This window comes from Polypterus senegalus, chromosome 4 (genome assembly GCF_016835505.1).
Source record: "Polypterus senegalus isolate Bchr_013 chromosome 4, ASM1683550v1, whole genome shotgun sequence".
Lineage (NCBI taxonomy): Eukaryota > Metazoa > Chordata > Cladistia > Polypteriformes > Polypteridae > Polypterus > Polypterus senegalus.
Window position 1 is genome coordinate 23,109,900 of NC_053157.1, and position 27,450 is coordinate 23,137,349.

A 27,450-nucleotide genomic window follows, 5' to 3' on the forward strand; every position below is an offset into this window, starting at 1 on the left:
CCAAACATTACTGGTGCAATAGATTGTGCCCATGTTAACAAAGTCGAACACAAAGTAAACTTTATTGTCATCTCCACCTTGTACACATGTGGACAGAAAAACCCACAATTATTCCTGAAATAACTGACGAAAGTAATTGGCACCTCTCACCAGCAGGCAGGTTGGCCCAGTGATCCTGCACAAACTCTTCTAGCTGTGTCAGGTTTGATGGTGGTCTTCTCCAGACTTCATGTTTCAAGTCTTTCCATAGATGTTTGATAGGATTCAAATCAGGCCACTTCAGACCACGCCAATGTTTTGTCCTTAGCCATTCCTGGGTGCTTCTAGCTGTGTGTTTTGACATGTAAAGGATGACACTACCCACATTAAAAGAATGCTGTTTGCCCTTTTTTTATATAATTCCTCTGTGTTACGAGGCCAGACCAGCCAGTCATGGATGTGGACCCCCAAGTATCTTACGCAGTGCACCACCTCTACATCCACTCCCTTAATAGTGACCAAACATAGAGGCTCTTTGATATGTCAAAAGTCAACAATGAGTTCTTTAGTAGGGCTTTGGATCCTGTTCTGTTCCACCATCTGTTTCTGTGTTTCTGTGGCCAGGAAAAGCAGGGGTGTTACAACAAGAAAGGGGAATAGGCTATAGTTAGTAATAGCCAGCCATTATTGATTATTATAATAATAGCCTGTGTAAAAATGTAACTCTATGATCAACTCTACCAGGAGCCCTGATACTACTACAGCAATGGCTCTTCACCTTGCATTTACCTTAGTGCTGTGGCAGGAAGATCACTTTAAAGTTAAGTTGACCATATAGCTAAAGGCAGTCCTTCTTACTATTATTTTATTCATTCAATGTTTTTTTTTTTATATTGTTGTATATGCACTAGAGTACAAGAATTGCTGAATTTTATAAGGTAAGGTGAGGATAAATCCATTCATGGCTGTAAACATCAGAGGATTCTGAAATCCTGTGCTCAGAACCTGACAGGTTTGATATATTTTTATAGAGAGGTCTTCTCTGGAGATGGGTTCAGAGCATTTTAAAAATGTAACACTATAAAAATTATTTGTACAAATATATACAGTAATACACAGTCTTGTGTGTTTCATTAACTTTTTTGGTGTACAGCAAAGGTAGTTTCAGTATGTGATTCTTTCTCACTTGACCATTTCTTTGCAAACAAGATATGCACATTTCTTAGTCAATTTTAATCAGGTGCCAAATTATTTCATGGAGTAATCAAGAGATCTGGACTTCATTGCCCAGGGTTGCCTACATATGAGCCACTGTGTGACCTTTAGCATTTCACTTAACTTGCCTGTGCTTCAATTCTAAAATATGGATGTAAACAGTGATATTCTGTTCACTTACCTAGAATAAGTTCTATATACTGTAGAATATTCTGATTAGCTCCTGGGTATCTGTAACAGCAAGTCGGCATTCATGATAAACAGCACTGGTGCATTATTACTCACTGACTCCATGGTCATGCTGTTCTTCTGCTCACTGGTAGAGTGTTGAATGTGATGCACGTTTGTTTTTTGGAATAATATAGGAAGGCTTTACACAGATGTCACAAATCATGCACTGGTTTCACACATAAATCAACATAAAATATCTGTTACTATGTGCTGTGGATACTGTTGGCACCTGTTTGGCATCTCTGGCACCAGTGGCTGCGCAGGGGCAGCTCAATGGCCATCAGGAATGCATGACGGGCCGGCTACTTCTCTGTATTCGCACAGCAGTAGCAGTGTGACGCAATATGGTTTGTACCTCTTATCATCATAAGTGGTGGTCCTTCTAGCCGAATGCTGCTGTAGGCGTATCAGCTACACGAACGTATTCAGCACCACGATCAGCTGGTGACCGATAGGCTAATGCTGATACTTCACTTTCGTTTTTGATATCCATCTCCAGATCACTTGCATCAAACTTTGAGTCTGAAAAGTCAGAGTCTGATTCAGCGATAATACGTAAAACGTCCTTGGAGAATTTTACTTTGCACATTTGCTTTAGTCTTGCCAGATGTCGATGCCATTTTAGAGGCTGTTTGCTCTTCACTACTCATGCACGTGCAGGGAATCAAGGTCAAATCATCAAAGCTATGTAACTTTCCTTCAAGCAAAGAGAGTTGAATTAAAACGTAAGGGCGTTTTGTTCAAGTTTACAGCCGATTACCAAAAGTCATCATCAGCCTTGAAAGAGTTAATAGAATCTCAGAATTTTGCGCATAAAGCGCCTATCTGAATAAACCATTTCATTTTCCTAAACATACTGTGAGTAGTTCTCTGTTGTATTCTTGAGATTAACTTTAACATTTTGTTGCAGGTCCTGGGGCCTCATGTATAAACGGTGCGTACGCACAGAAATGTTGCGTAAGAACTTTTCCACGTTCAAATCGCGATGTATAAAACCTACACTTGGCGTAAAGCCACGCACTTTTCCATGGTACCTCATGGCTTGTCGTACGCAAGTTCTCCGCTCGGTTTTGCAGACTGGCGGCACCCAGCATCAAAGCTGTGCTACTGTTCCTGTGTGGTTACTCCTTATTTTCCTGGCACGGCTTTATAAATACACTGAAACTAACCGCACATTGTTTATTAGTGTAATACATCTGATTGTAATTAACTTGTAACAATATAATGGTCCAGGGAATAGCCATAGTATTCCAAATACCATAACTGCTTTAGCGTTGTTACTCTCACTTCTCCTTCTTCTTCTTCTTCTTTCAGCTCCTCCTGTTAGGAGTTGCCACAGCGGATCATCTTTTTCCATATTACTCTCACTGCAGCACTTGGAGTATTGATATCACTGTATCTGAGTGTGAATCACAGCAGCAGCTGATCGAAAAGACAATTATCAGTATACAGTTTCATGGACACGCTGTCTCAGCCACGGCAAAACGTTTTAAAGCCTTTCCTGTATGGACCTCGCGGTTCAGAAACAGTTTCATCCCAAGAACTTTAAATGCACTCAATCAATTGCTCTTTGTAGAACTGTTTGTACTTATAAGGACAATCACCCCACTGTAAACTTGCACTACAGTTATAATATCGCACAACCTGAGCCACTTTATAAAGCGCGTATTTACATATGATGACGATATCATTTTTAAGGTGAAATGCAGCAAAATGTTTATTAAATTATACAGATAAAACTTTAACTTCATTTAAATAATCTATATTCTTCACTGGGAGTGTCGTTATGGATAGAATAATTAAACATGTACTACGAAGATATTTCAATTTTCTTTAAACGTTTTCAAGAATCGGCGCTAAGCTTACAGATGGCTTAACGTCTATTACAGAGCTGATTGTGTGGCGATCGGTTACTTGGGGAAAGAAAAGCAAGGACTCTTGGGCGGCCCCGCCAATATATATTGAATATAAAACAGAAAGAGAAAATAACAACACAGCTAAAAACGCAGCGAGAAATTTCGGCAAAAGTTAAATGCTTGTGTCATGAGCACGAGGCGGCTATGCAGTCCACCGTGCATAAGCTACCTTACTGACGGCGGGCGAAGGAGCCACCGATTCTTCCTCTGCCCAGTGCCACCACAAGCCTAGAGCCGCCCCTGAGTACTGCTGCAATAAATTATTTCATCGAAGTGAAACACATGTTTAATAACGTGCTTTAACTCCTATCATCATGAAAATGATATCACGTATACAGCTCAGTATTTTAGTTATTCAGAGAACTGTAATATTACGAATGTAATGGATTCTGTGTCCAGTTGTCCGGTTTAAGAAGCAAGTAGTGATTCACACACATAGAGCACATAGAAGATCAAATACAAAACAAAGCATTTAACGTGCTACTTTAATTACGATGTGATTTGCGAAACTGGTTAATTAAACAATTTTAAGATGAAGTTTATGATGTTCTACTTTAATGACAAAATAAACTACGTGATTAAAGTGGAAATTTCGAGATTGAAGATGACATTTCGTGCTTTTTCCCCACTGTGTGCCTTTTTTCTCTGTACCCTAATAAGCTTTCATATGACACTCAGACAGTGGGCTACAACTCGGCTTTTCACGGCGACTTTGATAGGCGACTTTTGATTTTGTGAATGTGAGCTTTCAAGTTTCTCCAACACGCTAAGTCACTCGATCAACTTCCTTTTGTTGATTATACCACGATTTATTTGAACAAATAGTATGTTTTTCTTTTGCCTCCACTTGGTATTCGCTGAAATTCTTATATTTTCCTCTGTGCTTTTCCCATTGTCTTTTCACAGAAGGCTGAGCTTAAGGGCGATTTATATTGATTTGCATATTCAAATTAGGCGTAATTCGGGGAGGAGTTGGGACGTTACATAAAGCGCGTGCACGAGCGTTAGTTTTCACGCTGATCGGGATTTACAGTGGTGTGAAAAACTATTTGCCCCCTTCCTGATTTCTTATTCTTTTGCATGTTTGTCACACAAAATGTTTCTGATCATCAAACACATTTAACCATTAGTCAAATATAACACAAGTAAACACAAAATGCAGTTTTTAAATGATGGTTTTTATTATTTAGGGAGAAAACAAAATCCAAACCTACATGGCCCTGTGTGAAAAAGTAATTGCCTCCTTGTTACAAAATAACCTAACTGTGATGTATCACACCTGAGTTCAATTTCCGTAGCCACCCCAGGCCTGATTACTGCCACACCTGTTTCAATCAAGAAATCACTTAAATAGGAGCTGCCTGACACAGAGAAGTAGACCAAAAGCACCTCAAAAGCTAGACATCATGCCAAGATCCAAAGAAATTCAGGAACAAATGAGAACAGAAGTAATTGAGATCTATCAGTCTGGTAAAGGTTATAAAGCCATTTCTAAAGCTTTGGGACTCCAGCGAACCACAGTGAGAGCCATTATCCACAAATGGCAAAAACATGGAACAGTGGTGAACCTTCCCAGGAGTGGCCGGCCGACCAAAATTACCCCAAGAGCGCAGAGACGACTCATGCGAGAGGTCACAAAAGACCCCAGGACAACGCGTCTAAAGAACTGCAGGCCTCACTTGCCTCAATTAAGGTCAGTGTTCACGACTCCACCATAAGAAAGAGACTGGGCAAAAACGGCCTGCATGGCAGATTTCCAAGACGCAAGCCACTGTTAAGCAAAAAGAACATTAGGGCTCGTCTCAATTTTGCTAAGAAACATCTCAATGATTGCCAAGAGTTTTGGGAAAATACCTTGTGGACTGATGAGACAAAAGTTGAACGTTTTGGAAGGCAAATGTCCCGTTACATCTGGCGTAAAAGAAACACAGCATTTCAGAAAAAGAACATCATACTAATAGTAAAATATGGTGGTGGTAGTGTGATGGTCTGGGGTTGTTTTGCTGCTTCAGGACCTGGAAGGCTTGCTGTGATAGATGGAACCATGAATTCTACTGTCTACCAAAAATCCTGAAGGAGAATGTCCGGCCATCTGTTCGTCAACTCAAGCTGAAGCGATCTTGGGTGCTGCAACAGGACAATGACCCAAAACACACCAGCAAATCCACCTCTGAATGGCTGAAGAAAAACAAAATGAAGACTTTGGAGTGGCCTAGTCAAAGTCCTGACCTGAATCCAATTGAGATGCTATGGCATGACCTTAAAAAGGCGGTTCATGCTAGAAAATCCTCAAATAAAGCTGAATTACAACAATTCTGCAAAGATGAGTGGGCCAAAATTCCTCCAGAGCGCTGTAAAAGACTCACTGCAAGTTATCGCAAACGCTTGATTATAGTTATTGCTGCTAAGGGTGGCCCAACCAGTTATTAGGTTCAGGGGGCAATTACTTTTTCACACAGGGCCAGGTAGGTTTGGATTTTTTTTTCTCCCTAAACAATAAAAACCATCATTTAAAAACTGCATTTTGTGTTTACTTGTGTTATATTTGACTAATGGTTAAATGTGTTTGATGATCAGAAACATTTTGTGTGACAAACATGTAAAAGAATAAGAAATCAGGAAGAGGGCAAATAGTTTTTCACACCACTGTATGTAGCGGAAGAACGTGGAAGTTGGAGTACGCACAGATTCCTGCATCTGGATTTTTCTGTGCGTAAGCACATTTCGGCTTTTGTGCTTACACCATGTTATAGTCCGAATTCTACGCACGGCGTTATACATGAGGCCCCTGGGCAGCATGAAGAGCTGGTACTGCAACAATATACAGGTGCCCTCCATACTGTTTGGGACAAAGACACATTTTTCTTTGATTTATCCCTCTGTTCCGCAGTTTAAAACTACAATTCAGACAAGATGAAAGTGCACATTGCAGACTTTCATTTAAGGGGATTTGCATATGTTTCGGACACAATTTTCATACATGGTCCCACCACTTCAGGGCACCATAATGCTTGGGACAATTGGCATGAGAAGTGTTTTTGATTCCTCAGGGGTATGTTCATTGCTTCACGAGATACCTCGGCCTGCTTCTACCCTTTGGAGTCTGTAGTTGCCATTGTTCAACATGAGGACAAGAGCTGTGCCAATGAAAGCCAAATAAGCCATCCTGAGGCTGAAAAACAAGAATAAAACTATTAGAGACATCGATAAAACCTTTGGATGACCTAAATCGACTGTATGGAATATCATTACGAATAAAGAACAAACTTGTGAGCTCAGTAATCACAAAGGGACTGGTTAGGCCAAGGAATGCCTCCACTGCTGATGACAGAAGAATCTTCACTATGGAAAGGAAAAAGCCACAAACGCGAGCCCGAAAGATCAGAAACAGTCATCAGGATGTCTGGATGTCTGAGAGACTGAAAACATCATGAACAGAAATACAGAGGCCACACTGCAAGATGCAAGCAACTAGCTAGCCACCAAAGCGGGATAGTCAGATTATAGTTTGTAAAAAAAGAGCCTGCAGAATTGTGAAAAAAAGTTCTTGTGTACAGAGGAGACAAAGATGAATCTGCATCAGAGTGATGCCAAGAGCAAAGTGTTTTCGAGACATAAAGGAACTGCCTGAGATCCAAAGCATTCCGCCTCACCTGTTAAACATGGTGCTAGAGGTGTTATGGATTGGGCATGTATGGCTGCCTCAGATACTGTCACCCTTATCTTCATCGATGATGGAGCTACTGACAGCAGTTGCACAGTAAATTCTGAGGTGTACCAAAACATCTGATCTGCTCAAGTTTCAGTAAATGACTCCAAACTAACTGGGCAACACTTCATCCTGCAACAAGATAATGATCCCAAACATACTGATAAGACAACACAGGCGTTTTCAAAGCTTAAAAATTTGAAAATTCTTGAAAGGCTAAGCCAGCCACCCGATTTAAATCCAATTGAGCAGGCCTTCTATAAGCTGAAGGGAAAACTTAAGTGGACAAGCCCCTGAAACAAGCAAGAGCTGAAGATGGCAGCATTAGATCCTCAGCAGCTGGTGATGACTGTGAATCGCAGACTTCAAGCAGTCATTATATGCAAGGGATATGCTACAAAGTAATAAATACGACTACTTTAACACACCTGCCATTGCTATGTCATGGAGATTATTGGGGGGCCATGTATAAAAAGTTTTCTGACCGAAATGTATGCAAGTACCTTTAAATGAAAGTCTACAGTTTGCACCTTAATCACGTCTGTATTATTGGATTCGTAGTTTTAAACAGTGGAGCAAAGGGATAAAAAAAATGTGTCTGTCTCAAACATTATAGAGGTCACTGTAATAATAACCCGGCTAAAAATGTGACAGACATTATGATCAACTCCAGCAGTCCGCTCTGACTCGACTACAGTAATGGCTCTTCACTTTGGATTTAAGTGCTTTGGCAGGAAGATCACTTTAGAGTTACATTGCCTATAGAGCTAATGGCAGTCCTTCTTTCTATCATTGTATTTATCCACAAATTTTTAAAAAAGCATAGCTTTTTTTCTCACTGTGATTAAATCAGAATACAAGTATTAGTGATACATGTAAGGTAAAGTGAGGATAAAACCATTAATGGCTGTTAACATCAGAGTATTTTTAAATCCAGTCCTCAGAACTAGACTGGTTATATTCAGTTCTGATAATTTTTAAAACAGAGCTGTTCTTCAGAGACAGGTTCAGAGCACTTTAAAAATGTAGCAAAAAAATTGACCATTATAAAATGTAATTTTTTTGTACAAATATATACAGTATAGGGTGGTCCAGATCTAATTATGCAATTTTCATTACGTTATAACTTATTACATAGAAAATCGCCCGAAAAATCCCAGACCATCGAGAAGTGTGTGAACTGACTACATGAAAAATCGTTTTCGCGCTGGACTGGAATCGTCTCTGCATAAATCAAAGTCATCCAGACAATCTGACTCTGCATAATTAGATCTGGACCACCCTGTATTTCATAATACCTTACCATACCATCTTCAAAGTCCACCCAATCCTGAGCAGGGTCTTGGGGGTCCGGGGCCTATCCCAGCAAGCATAGGGTGTAAGGCAGGAATATGTTTTACTGAACGTTTTTGTGTACAGCAAGGTAGCTGTAGTATGTGCTTGATCCTTTCTTTGCAAACAAGGTATACATATTTCTGTAGGTTCTAAATTATGTATTGTAAAGATTCAGAGATTTGGACTTAAAACCCCACATTTGCCTGCTTCTGACTCACAGTGTAAACTTCAGAGATTTACTTAACATGTCTGTGCTTCAGTTCTATAAAATGAATGTAAGTCTCCTGTACGTGTTTAACCCTTGTATACTCACTGAGCACATTAATATGAGCATTAAATAGTGGTCAGGGCTTCCATTTGCTCTTTAAACAACCTCAGCTCTTCATGGCATAAATTCCACAAGGTGCTGGAAATATTCTTTTGAGATTCTGGTCCGTGTTCACAAGATTGCATTCAAGAATTTCTGCAGATGTGTCATCTGCACATTCATGCTGTGAATCTCACATTCTGCTACATCCTATAGGTGACGGTGAAAGCCACTGAAGAACACTGAACTCCGTGTCATGTTCAAGAAACCAGTTTGAGATGACTTTTGCTTTGAGATACGGTGCATTAACATGCTGGACGTATTCTTTAGAAGACAGGTAGGGTTGCCAGACGTCCCTTATATACGGGACATATCCCATATTTGATAATTTTGTCCCCTGTCCCGTACTGACCTTTCAGGGACACCCAAATGTCCTGTATTTAGTTCATTTTCAAATTTTGTAATAAAAATATATATTTACTACTTTCTTACGATACTTAGTTGTAACTTTATAAGTAACTAGCAGACCACGTGCGTTTCGCTGCAGTTGCTGTAGTTGGAATAATTATGTATCTACATGCGACTTATAGAGCTTCTTTATATACTGTACAACATTTTTGGTTTGTCCTCCTGGAGCCAATATATATAAATTTTCTCTATGACTAATTCATGAACATGCTACTTAAAAATTAGAAACGGGAAAAACGGCAACACCGTCGGGAACAAGAGTAAATGAGATAAAGTAAAAGTCTACCAAACACTAAATGAAGATAAAATAAAAAAAAGGCAACAGCGCCGGGAACAACAGTAAAAAACAACAGTAAATGAGATAAAGTAAAAGTCTACTAAACACTAAAGTACAAAAACAAAGTAAAGCGCAACCCCGCCGGGAGCACCGGCACACCGCGACTACTAAACACTAAGAAACACTAAAGTAAAAAATACTATTCAGTAAGTACTGCGTCTAGTAAACAGTAAATCAGTAAAGGGGAGAGGACTAAACACTAAGGAAAAGAACGGCAAGACCGCGTCGGAGCGAAATGAAGTGAATGAAATGACGTGAATGGGAGGGGAGATGATCATGTGACTCCCCCACCCGCCTTAACTCTCCATCCTTCCACAAACACAGTCTCTCAGATTTCAACTCTCCTTTATATAAATCAGTAAAGGAGAGAGGACTAAACAATAAGAAAAAGAACGGCAAGACCGTGTCAGCTGCGGAGCTCAGCTCGGAGCGAAATGAAGTGAATGAAATGACGTGAATGGGAGGGGAGATGATCACGTGACCGTCCTCCTTAACTCTCCATCCCTCCACAAACACACAAACACAGTCTCTCGGATCCCAACTCTCCTTTATATGTATAGATTATACTTTCTTTTCTCAGATTCTTGTGATGAAAATAACCCAAATGTAACAAGGAAACGAGTGTTTGCTGCCTGTTTGCAACTTGTTCACTTGCGATGGTTGGCTGCAATGTTACAGTTTTGCTCTCCAGCCGCGCTGCTGTGTAGTTCTGTATCAGCATTGCAACATATAGTGACTGTCAACAAAGTGTGTTGTTACTACTTGCCACGGCCCACTTTTTTTCAAACTACCTGTATTAAATAATAATAATGTTTGTCTGTTGTCTGTATTAAATAAATATTTTCAAATGATTTCACTTTTACAGAATTTTTTAGCATGTATTAAATAATTTTCAAATGATTTTACTTTTGTTTTCCTCATGAACCATTAAAATCCTTCCTTTATATTTTTAACTTATTTCTCTACGTTTATATGATATATTGGTCTGGGTGTGTAGGGGGCATGTATACATTTATGTATATAGTAATATAGAGAGAGATTTTAAGAGTGTCCCATGTTTCTAATCTGGCATCCCCAAAGACACGCCATGTGGCCATGACAGGATACACATGGAGAGCAGCAATACTCAGATAGGTCATGGCATTCAAGCAATGATTGATTGGTATTAAATGGCCCAAGATGTGCCAAGAAAACATTCTCCACAACATTAGACCACCAGCACTAGCATGGACTGTTGATGCAAGTCAGTTTGGGTTTATGGATCCATCTTCTTTCGGCTGCTCCTATTAGGGGTTGCCACAATTTTAATTGTTAATATTAATTTTGTGTTATAATTAATTTTTTATCACATAATTTCACACTTTTTTGGACTGTCTACTCAGACTTTCATGGAAATCTACATCATAAATGACAACACAGATCCTAAAATACAATCACAAACATTCAAGCTACTTATCCTTGGTCATGTCTGCACCAGACAGTGAAGCTGGAGAAGCAGAAAAAAGGGAAAGAAAACAAAAGCAACAATAGTTAGAGTTTTATTTGTAGCAATATTTTAACATAGGTTCTTATAAAAGGGAAAAGCTTATCCAAAATATTTAAAATGTATATTTATATGTCATTGCAGAATGTTTGTCAAACCCTTTGGTGCTCAGTGAGAGGATCGTGTCGTTCAAAGTTGGATTCAGCAGTAGATGGGACCAGATGCGGGGAAAACAAGGTATTTATTTGCACAATGGAAAAGGCTACAACATCTGTGGTAACTTGATGTTGGTAGAGCTGCAACAGAGTAATAACTAAAACTATAATTAATAACTGTTGTTCAAAATATAATGTGACAAAGGAGCTATATCGGAGCCGGACCAAATAAACACAAATCAAATCTTCTTTCCTCCACTCCTCCTGGCAGCTTTGTCTCCCTCCTCCTGACTCTGGCTCCCGGAGTAATAACTGCTGGCTCCTTTTATAACACCCCCGGAAGTGCTCCAGGTGCTTGTTGACCTACTTCTGGCAGCACTTCTGGGGCACCCTCGGATCCCAACAGGGCTGTAACCAACTCCAGCTCCTGTGAAGCCCTGCAGGAGTCTGATGCACCACTGCAACCCAGGGTGGACTGCCATCCAGCGACCTGGGGGAAATATAATGCAGTCCATGTCTGTTCCACTGGACCATATACAGAAGGTGCGTCCCGGCCAGGCATGGGCCCCGGCCATCCGCCACATTAAGCACAAAAGTTCCATAGTTTTCCCTTGTGAAGAAACTTAGTTCTTTGCCACAGGTAAAAACAGCAATCTGATACTGTATCTACTGTACTTGTTATGGTCATCTGAGGGAATGGCAGGCTTAAACAAGAATACATTTTGGGGTCCCAATCCGGTTGTCCCCATTTACTTAATGGTTTAAACAAAACAACAACACATGATGGTGTGAAAATAAAAATTAAACTGTTCTCCCTCAGTCCGGAGTGGTACCACATAACTGGGAGGAACTCAGAGGATGACCCTCTGACACACATGAGTGATATAATTGTATGCTTAACCATTCTTCCCATCTTATGCATTGAATATATAATTGTTACTGGTAAATTGACTCTGTTTTTAATTAGCCAAAGCCCTTGAGATTTGATCTAGTAAAGAAGAGGTAATGGCGGTTTAATAAAGATTATGGTAGTCACTGCTGACTCATACCCTATCTTTTTATGCTCTTTCATTATTTATTTAATCTAGATGGCACATTAAATATAGCCTCTGGGCAGTCCACCTAACATAAATGAAACAGTCCTCTTTGTATTTAGGGTTCTCTTGGAAGGACTTGATGATGATGGTCATGCAGACTTCTGGCTTTTAATCCATTAATTTAGGAACATCATGGTGCTTTAATTAGGTGGTGATGGTGCAGATCACCACCACAGAAAACCGTGAAAAGAAAAAGAAGAGAGAGTAGGGGTCAGTATGGATTTTAGAGTCACCATGAATAGTTATTATAATGAATTGAATATACAGAGTATCAGGAGTAAATAAAGGGAAAGTTATCAGAAAACCATGTTAAAGGATTTTAGGTGCATAGCAGCAGAAGGCCGCCTCACCACTTCTTTTAAGTTTTGCTCTTGGAATTCTAAGCAGACACTCATTTGAGGATCTAAAGTTATGATTTGGAATGTAAGGTGTCAGACATTCCGATATATAAGATGGAGCGAGATTATTTAAGACTTTATAAACCATAAGCATTATTTTAAAGTCATTTCTGAAAGACACAGGTAAAGAGTGTAGTGACATCAAAACTGGAGAGATGTGCTCAGATTTTCTTTTCCTAGTTAGGATTCTAGCAGCTGCATTCTGCACTCATTTCAAACGATTTATGTCTGTTTTGGGTAGTCCTGAGAGGAGTGCGTTACAGTAATCTAGTCGACTGAAAACAAAAGTGTAAACTAATTTCTCAGCATCTTTTAATGATATAAGAGGTCTAACTTTTGCTATGTTTCTTAAGTGAAAAAATGCTGTCCTAGTGGTCTGATGAATATGCGATTTAAAATTCAGATTACAGTCAACAATTACCCCTAAGTTCTTTACCTCCGTCTTGACTTTTAATCCTAATGCATCAAGTTTATTTCTAATAATCTCATTGTCTCCATTATTGCCAATCACTAAAATTTCTGTTTTCTCTTTATTTAGCTTGAGAAAATGACTATTTATCCAATTAGAAACACAAGTAAGACATTGTGTTAGTGAAGTAACAGCGTCTGGGTCATCAAGTGCTATTGATAAGTACAGTTGGGTGTGATCAGCATAGCTGTGGTAGTTCACGTTGTGCCCTGAGATAATCTGACCTAACGGAAGCATGTAGATTGAGAAGAGCAGCGGACCCAGGATAGAGCCTTGTGGAACACCATATCGGATATCATGTGTCTTTGAGTTATAATTACCACAACTAAATTAGAATTTTCTACCTGCCAGGTAGGAATGCTTTGTCAGCATTTAGTGTACTGTGCATCTGCCTTCTATAGTTTTTTTCATGCAAAAAATTACTGAATTCAATACATTTGAAAATATGATGATGATAGACAGATAATTAAAAAAAAAACCTTTATTGTAAATATAAGAAGAAAATATCAACATAACAATATACACAGTCAAATGACAAAAAAAACACAAATTCCAGAATAAACAAAAGAGCCATATATCAGACCCTACTACTCCCCCTTTACACTCCTCCTACTCCGCACATTAATAAGAAAATCAACAGTTAATAATTCATTATAATACAAAGACCACCTTTACTCCCCCTTTACACTCCTCCTACTCCACACTTTAATAAGCACGTGGTAATGATTACCACCAATGCTTTCTCTTTCTCTTGCCCACCACAGTGAAATATGAAGTTCATTTTCAGCTCCCCTTCATCAACTGAGCACCCCCCCAAACATTTTCAAACACCCCCATTCTATTCATCTGTTTATAAAAAGCAAATTCCATTCTTATTCTTGAATAAACATTCAACTTAAAAATCAAACAAATATCTGTAGGTTCTGACATAGATAGATAGATAGATAGATAGATAGATAGATAGATAGATAGATAGATAGATAGATAGATAGATAGATAGATAGATAGATAGATAGATAGATAGATAGATAGATAGATAGATAGAGAGTGAGTGAGTGAGTAAATGAGTGTGTGTGTGTGTGAGAGAGAGAGAGAGAGGGGCGACGACCCGGCCGGGACACCTTGAGGGACCAGAAGAGGGCGTGCGCCCATCTTGGATCACATGGGGGCCGCCACCCTGGTTGTTTTGGGGGCCACAGGTTGAGGGCATTGAAGCCCAACCCTGTAGGGGCCTGTGGTCACCGCCAGGGGTTCCCCAATGCCTTGGGAACCCTGGACCTCAGCACTTCCGCCACACCAGGAAGTGCTGGGGGGAAGAAAAGCAGGGACACCCGGAGTGCTTCCGGGTGTACAGCCGGCACTTCCACCACACAGGGGCGTGTCGGCGGGTGATTGCCGGGGAGCACCTGGAGCCTATCCAGGTGGATAAAAGGGGTCGCCTCCCTTCATTCGAGGCTGGAGTCGGGTGGAAGAAGGACTAAGCAGGAGAAGCAAGTGTGGAGGCGACCCGAAGAAAGGCATTGTGTGTGGCCAGGACTTTGGGGGTTTGTATGTGCACTTTAATAACTTGTAAATAGTGTTGTAAATAAATGTGTGGTGGTGAAAAACAACATGTCTGCCTGTCTGTGCCCGGGAGAAGTTCACAATAGATAGATACTGTAAAGTGCTAAGCTGTAAATAAAAAGTAAAGACTAAGTTGGCAGCCTTGTGACTTACAGCCTCATGTTACCTTTAAATGGCGTAGCTCTATATGGTCATATTGGTATAAGTACATATTACATGTCCTGCCCTTCACATTATCAGTTCCTAGTAAAGTGTTGTCAGGGCTTTTTTACTTTCTGTAGTATGGCTGTGCATATTACACTTATTCATGGCCTTGTAAGAGATTCTGTGATTTTTCTGAATTCTGGTTAGATGGTTGCCACTGCACTTTTAGTATGTATGTTATGTATGTATCTAACGCTGCTTTGAGCTACATCATTTGTATGAAAATGTGCTATATAAATAAATATTGTTGTTGTTGTTACTGGATCATCATCGGTATGTTATTTGGGTATCTAGCACTATTCTTATCTGTATAGTGTCAAAATAAATGGCTTACATATTACGCCCTTCTTTAAAATAACAAGTGAAATGATTTTTGTTTTCTTTTCTGTGATACCTACCCATGCTCTTTTGAGCCCATTTACTGGTATTCATTTATTCCTGATATCATAGCATTATTCAGATGCTATGATGGTTTTTGTTAATCATTTGAAACAAAATTCAGTCATTGATTGCTTACATTTGATATGTGTATTTAGGGCTCCCTTTTTCTTTTCTTTTCTTTTCACCAGTAGCATTATTCCTCCACCATATTTAGAAGATTTCTTGCCCGTCTTTAGCTTTTTGTCATCCAGTTAATTGAACATTAAATAAGGATGTGCGTCTTGCACAGAATTTAGCCTATTTGCTTTTGTTATCAGAGTTCTGGTTAGTGTTACACTTTTGGCTTAACACTGAAATCTTAATCTGGCACTTTGGAACATGCAATGCTTTAGCTATAGAGTGCTGTCAGTCAGCATATGCATATCTTTAGTAGACAAACTGCATCATGCACAGATTTGCAATCTTCAAACAAAATCCACACCACCCTGTAACTGCGTCTTTTTTGAGATACAAGCACTTAAAAGCTGTGTCTGTATTGCTGATATGGCTAGTTCACCGTGCAGATTACGGTAATTGAAGCAATTTTCTACAGCTCTAGTTAAGAGCACAGATCAGAAGCACACAATGTGGATGGGGGAAAGAAGGCTAAAATAGAAGAAAACATCATAACAATGGCCTTTCCTTGAATTCATCTTTGAGCATTCTGACTGGGAACAAGACACAACTAGTCACATGCTGCTCTCCTGCAAGCTGAACACCGTTGATATAATGTTACCGGCAATCACCATCACACGCTTCGGCATCTCTGAAACCAGAGCAAGCAGTAACACCCGCATGGAGTTCTTATTTATTTACTTTACTTGAGTCCTCCCGAATCTGAAGATGTGCTCCACTTCCCTTTCAGAGAGCCTACTGACACTAAACCTTCTAGGCCGGCGATGGCTTAAAAGCGCTTTCTGTACTTTGCTACAATACTTTCTTACAGACCTGTTATAGAGCACTGAGTGGTTTATAACATCCTGACGTGCTTTCAAAACATATTTTCCAGGACCCTTGCCCCTAATTTTGACTTTCTGGTTTTTAATGGCTTCACGGGGTTTACACATTTTTGAAACTTACTTTCAGGGACATGCCTATAATTTTAATTTGGGTGTCCCAGACCCCTGAGGAACCCTGTATTTCACTCCATGAATTTCCATTAAGAGTTCCCGAAGCCAACACTACATTTCACTGGATATCTCTGTTTGCAATTTAGCTCAGTCAGTTGCTATTTCCTTCAGGTTTGTTTTGGTCACTGAACATCGACAAGTGGCTTTAGATTATGCCAAGCACTTCTTTGCAATATTACAATTTAATATTGATTGGTGTTACACTTCGCATATCACTTATTCATAATTTTAGTTAAAATGGTTCTGTTATCCATCCATCCATTATCCAACCCACTATATCCAAACACAGGGTCACGGGGGTCTGCTGGAGCCAATCCCAGCCAACACAGGATGCAAGGCCGGAAGAAATCCCGGGCAGGGCGTCAGCCCACTGCAGGGCACATACATACACACCCACACACCAAGCGCACACTGGGGACAATTTAAAATCACCACAGCACCCAGAGGAAACCCACGCAGAAACGGGGAGAACATGCAGACTTCACGCTGGGAGGACTCGGGCCGCCACTGGTTCTGTTATCTTCCGTAAAATGTATAGCTTTCCATCCATTAAGTATCAGCATTTTTTTCTTTCCCGGATGTAAAGGATGATTTTACCTGACTAGACAACATAATTGTCATGTTTCAGGGTTCCCCACCTGGCTGGGGGTTAAAGTATTGTTCCCAGTGCTTTTTTTTTTTTTTGTTCATCAATGTGTCATTTATTTATGTTAATGTTTCTTTTGTTTATTATCTCAACTGTGTACTATGCCTTGGTTATGTTCCATGAGTTTTGTGGGTGGTTCCCCAAGAGGCGGGGCCTCCTGCCAATCACTTCCAGGAACTGCCCTCAGCCCTGTAAATTCAGAGGATCTCCCATAATTCCTGGTGGTTCATAAAATGTACTCTGGGAGTTTGGTGAGCTCTTGTGTTTCTCTGTGCTTTGTGCCTTTTTGATTTCTCTGGGTTTTTGACCTCTGTGCTCTGTTTCTTGACTTCGCCTTGGGATTTCTGCACTTGCCTTGGATTGCCTTTTGGTTTTAGGCTACTGCATTTTGCCATTGTGTTCTGTGGGACACAGAGCATCTTCTTTGAAGAATAAAACCTTTTTATTTTTATGAAGTAACAGTGTTTGCCCGTTTATCTAGCCAGGGTTTGGCAGTATATCCCTCTCTAGTGGGCATTTTTGGAAGTGCTTTTGCAACGTTTTGGGATTTGCATGACTTGGGACTCCTAATTCACAATAATAATCTTTTACATTTAATTTTCTGCCCACTCTACTCTGTTCTGCAGCACGGCCACACAGAGCTTAAAAACTCGGCATAGCCACATAAAATGATAAGGGTGAGCTTTCTTGAAGATTTTACTGGATTTACCTCATTGTAAACTGAAATATATACAAAGAAAATATACAGGATGATTACAGAATCATACAGAGTGATTTACAAAGCAGCACATAGCAGACAGTATAAACAATAAAGCTTTAAGATTTAAGGCACTTACAAGGCGAGTGATTTCCAAGGTCAGATTGTGACATGAGATGTGCGTAGATGGAAATTCAGATTGCTGAGACACGAGAGGTACGTTCTATTTAGATGTTCATGAGCTTTACCTTAATGGACATTTATAACACCACTATGAGTGTGAGACGTGACTAACGGGTGTGTTAATAAATGACAAGACAAAGGGTTTTGCACATTTGAACAAATAACAGTAACAGCTGGCAGCATATGGGGCATAGAACATTTACATTTGATCAATTAGCAGACACGTTTATTCAAAGCAACTTGCAAAAGAAAACAACGTAATAGAGAAAACATCAGTCTGGGGGTCTGTTTAGGATTGTTCAGTTAAAAAACTCATCATCACAACCGAAAAGTTCAAAACAAAATGCAAGCTAGTTACACTTCCTTGGCTATGAAGATGTCACAGCTAATGCCAACTAGACAGAAATTCAATGAACAAGAGAGTTTTCAAACACTTCAGAATTTCAGATGGAGGTGGACAGCTTATTCGAACAGCTAGAAGCTGCCCATGAAAAGAGTTTATGCCATTCAGAGGTGGCATCACAAGTCACTATTTAACAGCAGACCTGAGTGGGCATGAAGGACCTCACAGGTGTGTCCATATATTCAGTATTGTTGTTGACCCACTGACTACTCTGCAGACAAGTGTTTAATACACGCTGCCTCAGGAAGACAATGAAGTGATGTGTCTTTTACTCAGATGATGCTTCTGTCATAAACCCCAGATCACTAGAGTGTTGCAATAATGGTTAGTAATTCTTCTAGAAGTTTCTACCTTTTTCACACAGTTCTCTGGAGCTCAGCCATAATGACTACTAGGTTTATTGTCACCTCTCTTACCAGCAGCCCCTTTTTTCCCTTGAATGCTCAGTTTGGCCTGGCAGCCAGCTCTGGAAAGAGTTGTGGTTGATTCAAACTTCTTCCATTTAAGAATTATGGAATCCACTGTGGGCGGCACAGTGGCGCAGTGGTAGCGCTGCTGCCTTGCAGTTAGGAGACCCGGGTTTGCTTCCCGGGTCCTCCCTGCGTGGAGTTTGCATGTTCTCCCCGTGTCTGCGTGGGTTTCGTCTGGGCGCTCCAGTTTCCTCCCACAGTCCAAAGACATGTCAGTTAGGTGGATTGGCGATTCTAAATTGGCCCTAGTGTGTGCGGGTGTGTCTGTGTGTGTCCAGGATTGGTTCCTGCCTTGTGCCCTGTGTTGGCTGGGATTGGCCCTAGCAGATCCCCATGACCCTGTGTTCGGATTCAGCAGGTTGGAAAATGGATGGATGGATGGAATCCAGTGTGCTCTTAAAGACCATCAATGCAGCAGAAATGTTGTTGTAGCCTTCCTTAGATCTGTACCTCAGCTCAGTCCTGTCTCTAAGCTTTGCAGTCATTATTTGACCTCATGATCTGGTTTTTGGCAAAATGTGGGACGTTCTGTAGACAGACAAGTGTCTTTCTAATCCTGTGCGATCAATTCAGTTGACCACAGGGGGACTCTAAAAATGGAGGAGAAACAACTCAATGATGATCAAAATAACGGGATGCACCTGAGCAAAAAACTTTTGTCATTGTGATATTTCAATTTAACATCTCTCTATATATAAAATCCAATGTCTGTCTGTATGTCTGTCCGCTTTTCACGAGAGAACAACTTAACAGATTTAGTTCAGGTTTTTTTCTATAATTTGCTTGAACATTCCGGTTGATTTTGCGACTTCTGTTATTGCGCTATGTATCATAGTTTGCTTGCAGTACCGATTTATTTGCGTGAATCTGAGAGAGATGCAGTGTGTTATTGAGTGAATTATGAATTTAAATTATTTTTGCACATGGCTGCAAAATACCAAAATGTGAAGAAAGTGAAGAGGTCAAAATACTTTTTGGATCCACTGTAACATGCACTCAGCCTATACTTGGTGAAGGTGATGGTTTAAGAATAAATGGAACTGAACTGAATTGAAATTAAGTCGACAATCACTCAGATGGCCTTACAGCAATTGGACACTCTCCTGGAAGATCTGATCATTGATGCTGGCAATATGAAGTCTGATCTCTCCAACTTAGTGTGTTACCACCATGACACACATCAGATAAATTGATTTAAAAATAAGAGTGGACTAGTAGTTGTGAATGACCATTTTAATGAACATTAATCAATCCGGAGAGTAATAATAGTTTGTCAACCATTAAAGAGTGAAATATAAATGTAGGTGTACGAGCCTATAGTGCCCTGGATAACGGGTTATCTGTTGGGTAGACAGCTGTTTGTGAGACTCAAGGACTGTGTTTCTGATGTGGATGCGAGAAACACTGGAGCACAACTAGGAACAGCCCTGTAGCCTTTACTCTTCATTCTGTACACCTCAGACTACAAATATAACAGAAGGTCATGTCACTTGCAGAAATTCTCTGAAGATTTTTGTTGATAAGGGAGGTGAGACAAAGGAGAAGAGTCAGGTGGAGAACTTTGTTTCATGGTGCAAAGAGAATTGTCTGCATCTTAACATCAGCCAAACTAAGGAACTATTTAAGAGCCTGTGTGTCCGGTCACTATTCAAGAAGTGAATGTAGAGGTGGCACTTGGGGCAGCACGTTAATGACAGGTTGGATTGGTCTTGAAACACAGAGGAACTAGAAAAGAAAGGGCGAAGCAGACTCTTTTTCCTTAGTGTTTCTTTAATGTGGAAAGTGACATGCTTAACATCTTCAACAACTCTGTGATTATAAGTGCAATTTTCTACCTGGTGGTGTGCTGGGCTGGTAACATCACTTCAAGAGAGGCCCACCAAATCAACTAACTAATTAAAAGGGCAGAGTCACTTATAGGACGCACCCTGGACCCCCTGGTGGCTGTAGCAAAGGAACGAATTAAAACAAAACTGAGTGCCACTATGAACAATGCTGCACATCTCGCTGGCACACTTACACTGAACACCTTCAGACAATGAATTATTCAGCAGAAATGAGTCAAGAAGCACTGTTGGGGGGCTTCCTTATACCAACAGCAATACTCCTGCATAATGCCTCACTGAGACTGGGACTGCCACATTTGAAGTTTTCTTTCCTTTTAATTTTCTTCTTTATTCAGACCAAAGTGTACATGTTATATATATATATGTATGTATGTATGTATGTATGTATGTATGTATGTATGTATGTATTTATTTAAAAAAATTCTGTAAAAAGCAAAATTTCCCACAAATAAAGGACAAGACGTGTAATGTGTACTGATGCCAATGGCTTTAATGGTTTAGGGGCGAAAACGTAAGATTGTAAGTCACAAGGCTTTTATTTACAGTCTATCTATCTATCTATCTATCTATCTATCTATCTATCTATCTATCTATCTATCTATCTATCTATCTGTGATACAGTGCCTTTCATATCTATCTATCTATCTATCTATCTATCTATCTATCTATCTATCTATCTATCTATCTATCTATCTATCTATCTATCTGTGATACAGTGCTTTTCCTATCTATCTATCTATCTATCTATCTATCTATCTATCTATCTATCTATCTATCTATCTATCTATCTATCTATCTATCTGTGATACAGTGCCTTTCATATCTATCTATCTATCTATCTATCTATCTATCTATCTATCTATCTATCTATCTATCTATCTATCTATCTATCTATCTATCTATCATCATTGTAGTTTCAAATACATTGAATTCAACAAATGTTAGAAAACTATACTTAAAATGTTATACACATTACAGAATTAAAGCATACTTTTCAAAGCAAATACTGGATGTCTCTGCAAGGTTTCTCTCTAGAAAAAAAAAAGCGTTTCTTCCTTTGTTATCTTTATGTTTATTGCTGAGCGCTTCCAGCACAATCTGTGATGCCCAAAATAAAAGAGCTCCCTCGTATTTACAACATGCTGATTTTTGTGTTATCTCATCAAACTCCATGTCTAACGACATTAAGGCACTAATTAGGATGTAAAATCAACAAATCAACAAATACAAGACTGTGCCTCTAAAACACAAGCTTTAGCCAGAAGCTGAAGCAAAGATATTCTGCCTGTGTAAGCATTTTAGAGAAGCTTTGTGACTGAGGTGTTAGAATGGCCAGAAAATCGATATAAGATTTTATTAGTTCCTTTTGCATCAGTGTCTTTGAAGTATTTTAGTTTGCTGTGTGACTAGTTTTTGCAGAGATTAGTCCCACTGAGGTAATAGTGATGTGTGTTGTTTGGAATTTAAGGATCTATCTTAGCTAGTCAGTTAATTATTATTAAGTTTGTGGTAACAGAATCACAATGCATTAAACACATGCTTAATTTTAGGTTTTGTAATTATAGTACATCTCTCGAGATATCTATAAAATAAATCTCAGCCTTACACTGACGATACCCAGCAGGATTGGGTTTTATTTTCAAAGTCATTATGCAAATTAAATACGTAGTCCAATTCTTCTGTGTGACTTAAACACATTTCTTCCAATGCATTTCTTCTTTGGTCGAATGTCTGTGCATGAATTATTCAGTGTTGCCTTTTGTTTTTCAGCCTAATTTGTCCTTAAATATTTTTCACCACTCTTTATTCTGTTCAGGTAAACCTGAGTCTATTCCTCTTCCTAGATTTATGTGCAATAGTTTTTGGGTTTTTTTTGGTCTTGAGCCAGTATTTGCAGGACATGCACTGTCCTTTTTCTTAGTTCTCTCTATTCCTTAATGTTCAGATATCAGGAGTATTTTCACAGTTTTTTTGTTCTTCCTCAACATTCATTGTACATATTCGCTCAGGCCACCCTCTCCTGTGTGGCTTCTCAGTTGAGTGGAGTCACAGTTTGAGGTTTGCACGGCTTAATGGTGTGGAAGTAAGCTGAGCAGATTTGGATATGTGATGTGGGTGAAATGAAGTGAAGAGTCAGGAGAGCAATAAAAATCAAGTAGATTTGTTTGGCAAGGCAGAAAGTCTGCTACATTAGCAATACATTGAAGAGCAGGTTTATAATGTGTGTATAAAATCCAAACAGAACAACAAGAATGCTGAGCAGAAACACAAAACGCTCTCAGAGAGATGAAGTAGCACAACATACGAGCAAAACAGAATAGTGAAACTCTTGTCTAAATGAATACGCCCCTACTCGTGTATTGGCTGCCTTATAATTAGTGTGCCTTGTCAAATTAACTACATACAGTAGGTGTGGTGAAAGACAAATGGCATGAAGAGGGAATAATTAGCAGCAGACACCTTATAAGGAGCGGCAAGCACTGGAGTCCATAGCCTGTCCTGACATTATGGCCCCAGTTACTGAATGGTAGGCTTCAGGACACAGCCTCTTCTCTAGTTAGCCATTCTTATCTTAATATTAATACATAAAATGTGTATTTCTATGCATAATATTTAATTCACTTATTGACCTGAAATCTGACTTCACTCTGAACACTTAATGTACATTGTGTCAACAAAAACAGCAAAAACAGGAGAAGTTTTATGGTCCAAAATGTTACCCCATTTAATGTCCAGCATGAGCAGAGTTGACATCCTGATGGCATAGTCAGATTCATAATAGTCATAATGCTTATCCTGCTTTCTATCTACTGTTTTAGTTTTTTTGATGCCCCTTGCATAGACGTTTGTCATATTCCCATTGATTATGATTGTCTTACTTCTTGTCATCATCAACGTTTAGTGTACATTCCAAAAATGAGCCTCAAGTTGCAAAGGACAGCAAGCTAAAATTCTCAATTATGATCATTTTTTCATTTGAAAAGTCAAATTTGTGTTAATTCATCTATGAGAGCATTTCTTTAGCCAATTAGTCTATATACTGTACATTAAATTGAAAAAATTTATTTGGTCTCCAAAAATCTAAATTTCATTGCACAAGAGTGGATTCAAGCTGAGCTGTGCACCTGCCTTCTGTAGTTTCTCTTGTGCAAAGATAGATAGATAGATAGATAGATAGATAGATAGATAGATAGATAGATAGATAGATAGATAGATATGAAAGGCACTATATAATATTTAGGGAAAGTATTATTCATGATAGTAGATACTGTAGATATAAATAAAGCGTATAAAAGGCATCAATTGAAAGGTAGATTTAAAAAATACTGTATAGTTTAGATGGATTGAACTGAAAGGCACTAAGCAAAAGATGGGTATTGAAGATACTATATATGATTAATTAATGTAGAGATAGATGGGAAATACATTATTTAACAGTTATGGAAGGTAATATAAATAATAGATGGACAGAGAGATATTAATGAAAGACGTTATATGAGGTATAGGTAAATATTCACTATATGAAAGGCATCATTCAAAATATAATTATTGAAAGTACTATATATATTTTTGGTAGCTTGAACTGAAAGGCACTAACCTACCTTTATTGTATCAAAAATATAAAGTTATAACAAAAGCAGAGCAATTTGTATTCACAAATCACATTTTATTTCAGACCTCTTTAAACACTCCGTTCATTTTATCACACATTACATATTTACATTTACAATTTAACAGGATAATATAAATATTGCATCATTAAAGCTATCAATAGTACAAAATTCTTCTTGTCTTCTACAAATATTAATCATTTTGCTTTATCACAAACTAATTTTTAATTGTCTCTCAAAAATCACATCATCTGGCTGTACACCAGTCTGTTTATTATTCTGACATTAAAAAAAGATAGATATATAGAAAGATGTGAAAGGCACTATATAATAGATAGTTAAATGGACTATATAATAGATAGATAGATAGAAATGTAAAACACTATATAATAGTTATAGAAGGTACTATGTATGGTAGACAGAGTATAAGTGAAAGGTACTATATAATGCATAGGTATATATACACTATATAAAATGCAACATTTAAAAGACAGATATGGGAAGTATTTATATATTGAGATAGCTAGAACTGAAAGTCACTATGCAAGTATTGAAAATACTATATATTAGATTAGATTAGAAAAACTTTATTAATCCGAAATTCAGGTGCATACAGTAGCAGAAACATAAAAAACATAGATAGATAGATAGATAGATAGATAGATAGATAGATAGATAGATAGATAGATAGATAGATAGATAGATACTTACTTACTTACTTACTTACTTACTTTATTAATCCCAAGGGGAAATTCACATAATCCAGCAGCAGTATACTAATACAAAAAAAAAATAAATTAAAGAGTAATAAAAATGCATGTAAAAAACAGACAATAACTTTGAAGTCACAACACAAATAATATATCCAATCAATCACTTAAAAAATAAATAAAATTAACAAGTCCATTGGGTGGAAGTATTGAATTGCCTGATAACTGTAGACAGAAAAGACCCCCAGTGGCACCTTTTAACACACTGTGATGGAATGAACCTGTGGGTAAAAGTGCTCCAAGGGAGGATTTCTCATGATGGCATCCAATTTTGCCACCATCCTCTTTTCCACAGGATTCGCCCTGTGATGGAACAGGTTTTCCTGATAAGTTTATTCAGGCATTGTGCCTTTTGCACTTAGGTTGCTTCTCCAGGAGACCACAGCATAAAACACCACACTGGCCACTATGGACTGGTACAACATTTCCAGTAGCATTCCACACAAATCAAAAAGTTTGCGCCACTTTGTTATCAGACCAGTGTATTTGTTTTTTATGTGCACCCCAGATACTTGCAGCTATGCATATGATAGACAGATAGATAGATAGATTTTTATTTATGACATAGACTCTTATACATAGAAATACAATATACAGTATATTGTATGTAAACAAATAGTGTGTGGATGGACTGTGAACAATTATGTGCTGTGTATTTCCTATTTCTTAAGCATGTATTGATTAGACACGTAATACAATCGTGCTAAAAGCATATAGATAGATAGATAGATAGATAGATAGATAGGCCTACTTGATAGAATGGATACTACTCCAAATTAGGAAAGAAGAAATAATGATTTCCGTCAAAACTGTATTTTTTTTTCAATCTCATATTTGGCAATATAGCAATAGAAGAAGAGCCATAGACAAACTATTGACTTTTTGTCAGTTTTGCTTTTTACTGTAAAAAAAATCGATTGCAATGGATAAAAGCAAAATAATTTCCTTTTCTTGGTTGACCTGGTTAGGGATGTGTCAATATTTTTATTTTATACAGTTGGTCACTAAGTCTTGCATTTTGTAAGCCATTGTGTTTTTCTTGTGTAAGGACAACACAGTTATCACAATTTTACACACAGTAACAGATAGATAGATAGATAGATAGATAGATAGATAGATAGATAGATAGATAGATAGATAGATAGATAGATAGATAGATAGATAGATAGATAGATAGATCTTTACTTGTCCTCAATGTGAAATTAAAATTTTACAGAAGCTCAAGAAAAATACAAATATTCTAACAAACCACAATCCCTAAACACACAAGAACTTCTGGCTTGATGATAAGAGAGCTGCTGCTATCTGATAACAGGTTTGTAGGTGAGAGTAATTATCTAGTTTTCTAGTGTCAAAATGATTCATCTTAAGAGTGTTGGTAACAGAATGAATTATTTCTTTTGCAATTAATAAACTTTAATGACCGTGATTTAACTAATTTCCCTCAGCAATAATGAGAATGAATTCAGTCAGTATTTCAACATCTAAATTACACATGTGCACATGAACTGAATTTGGAATACCTCTTCTCAGGTTCTGAACCTTTCCCCACAATATTTTTTGCTTCATTCATTGCCCCGTAATAAATGATGTACACTGAACAACATTCCTTCACATTTGAACTTAGTAAGGTCTGACAGCACTCTGTCTTTTAAAACACACAATGTAACACTGTCCAAAACATGTATTGCTTTTAATAAATCTGCAACAATTTCAAAAATTCTTTTTTTTGTCTGTCAATATGGGGTGCTGTGTGTACATTAATGAGGAAAAAAATTTATATAAATGATTTTAGCAAATGGCTGCAATATAACAAAGAGTGAAAAATTGAAGGGGGTCTGAATACTTTCCGTACCCACTGTATGTATTGTGGCAGGCGGCCGGGACCCATGCTCGGCCAGGACGCCCTGCAGCATATGTTCTGGGGGAGCAAGGATGGTAGACCCAATGCCTCCCCCTGGAGACTAGATGGCAGCCTCCCTGGGTGGCAGCGGTGCCTCAGACTCCTGTAGGGCTTCATGAGGGTTGGAGTTTGGTGCAGCCCTGTTGGGTTCTGCAGGTGCCACCAGGGAGTGCTGCAGTGGGAGCTGCTGAGCCCTTCTGGACAGTTGTTTCGTCGCACCCGGAAGTGTAGCCAGGTGTCGCCAATCAAGCACCTGGAGCACTTCTGGGTGCCTGATAACAGGAGCCAGCGACCACTACTCAGGAGCAAGAGTTGGGAGGAGGAGGACAATGTTGCCTGAGAGGAGTGGTGGAGGAAGAAGAAGAGTGTGCTTTGCTTTGTTTTGGGTGCTTTATTTACACTTGGGACTGTGTTGTGTCTGTGGGGATTATGGGGAAGGTGTGCCCCACAGGTGAAGAAAAATTAAAGTTTATTTATTTTAAAGTGCTTCTGGTGTGAATCCGT

The 27,450-nt window shown here is 38.8% G+C and overlaps 1 protein-coding gene across 1 annotated transcript in view; it reads left to right on the forward strand.

Annotated features, from left to right (window-relative positions):
- Positions 1-27,450, forward strand: part of adamts12 (ADAM metallopeptidase with thrombospondin type 1 motif, 12) — a 623,896-nt gene that overhangs the window by 332,170 nt on the left and 264,276 nt on the right. Inside the window, exon 10 of the mRNA XM_039750336.1 lies at positions 11,125-11,217. Within this exon, the coding sequence (XP_039606270.1) occupies positions 11,125-11,217 (93 nt within the window). The remainder of the gene's footprint in view (positions 1-11,124; positions 11,218-27,450) is intronic.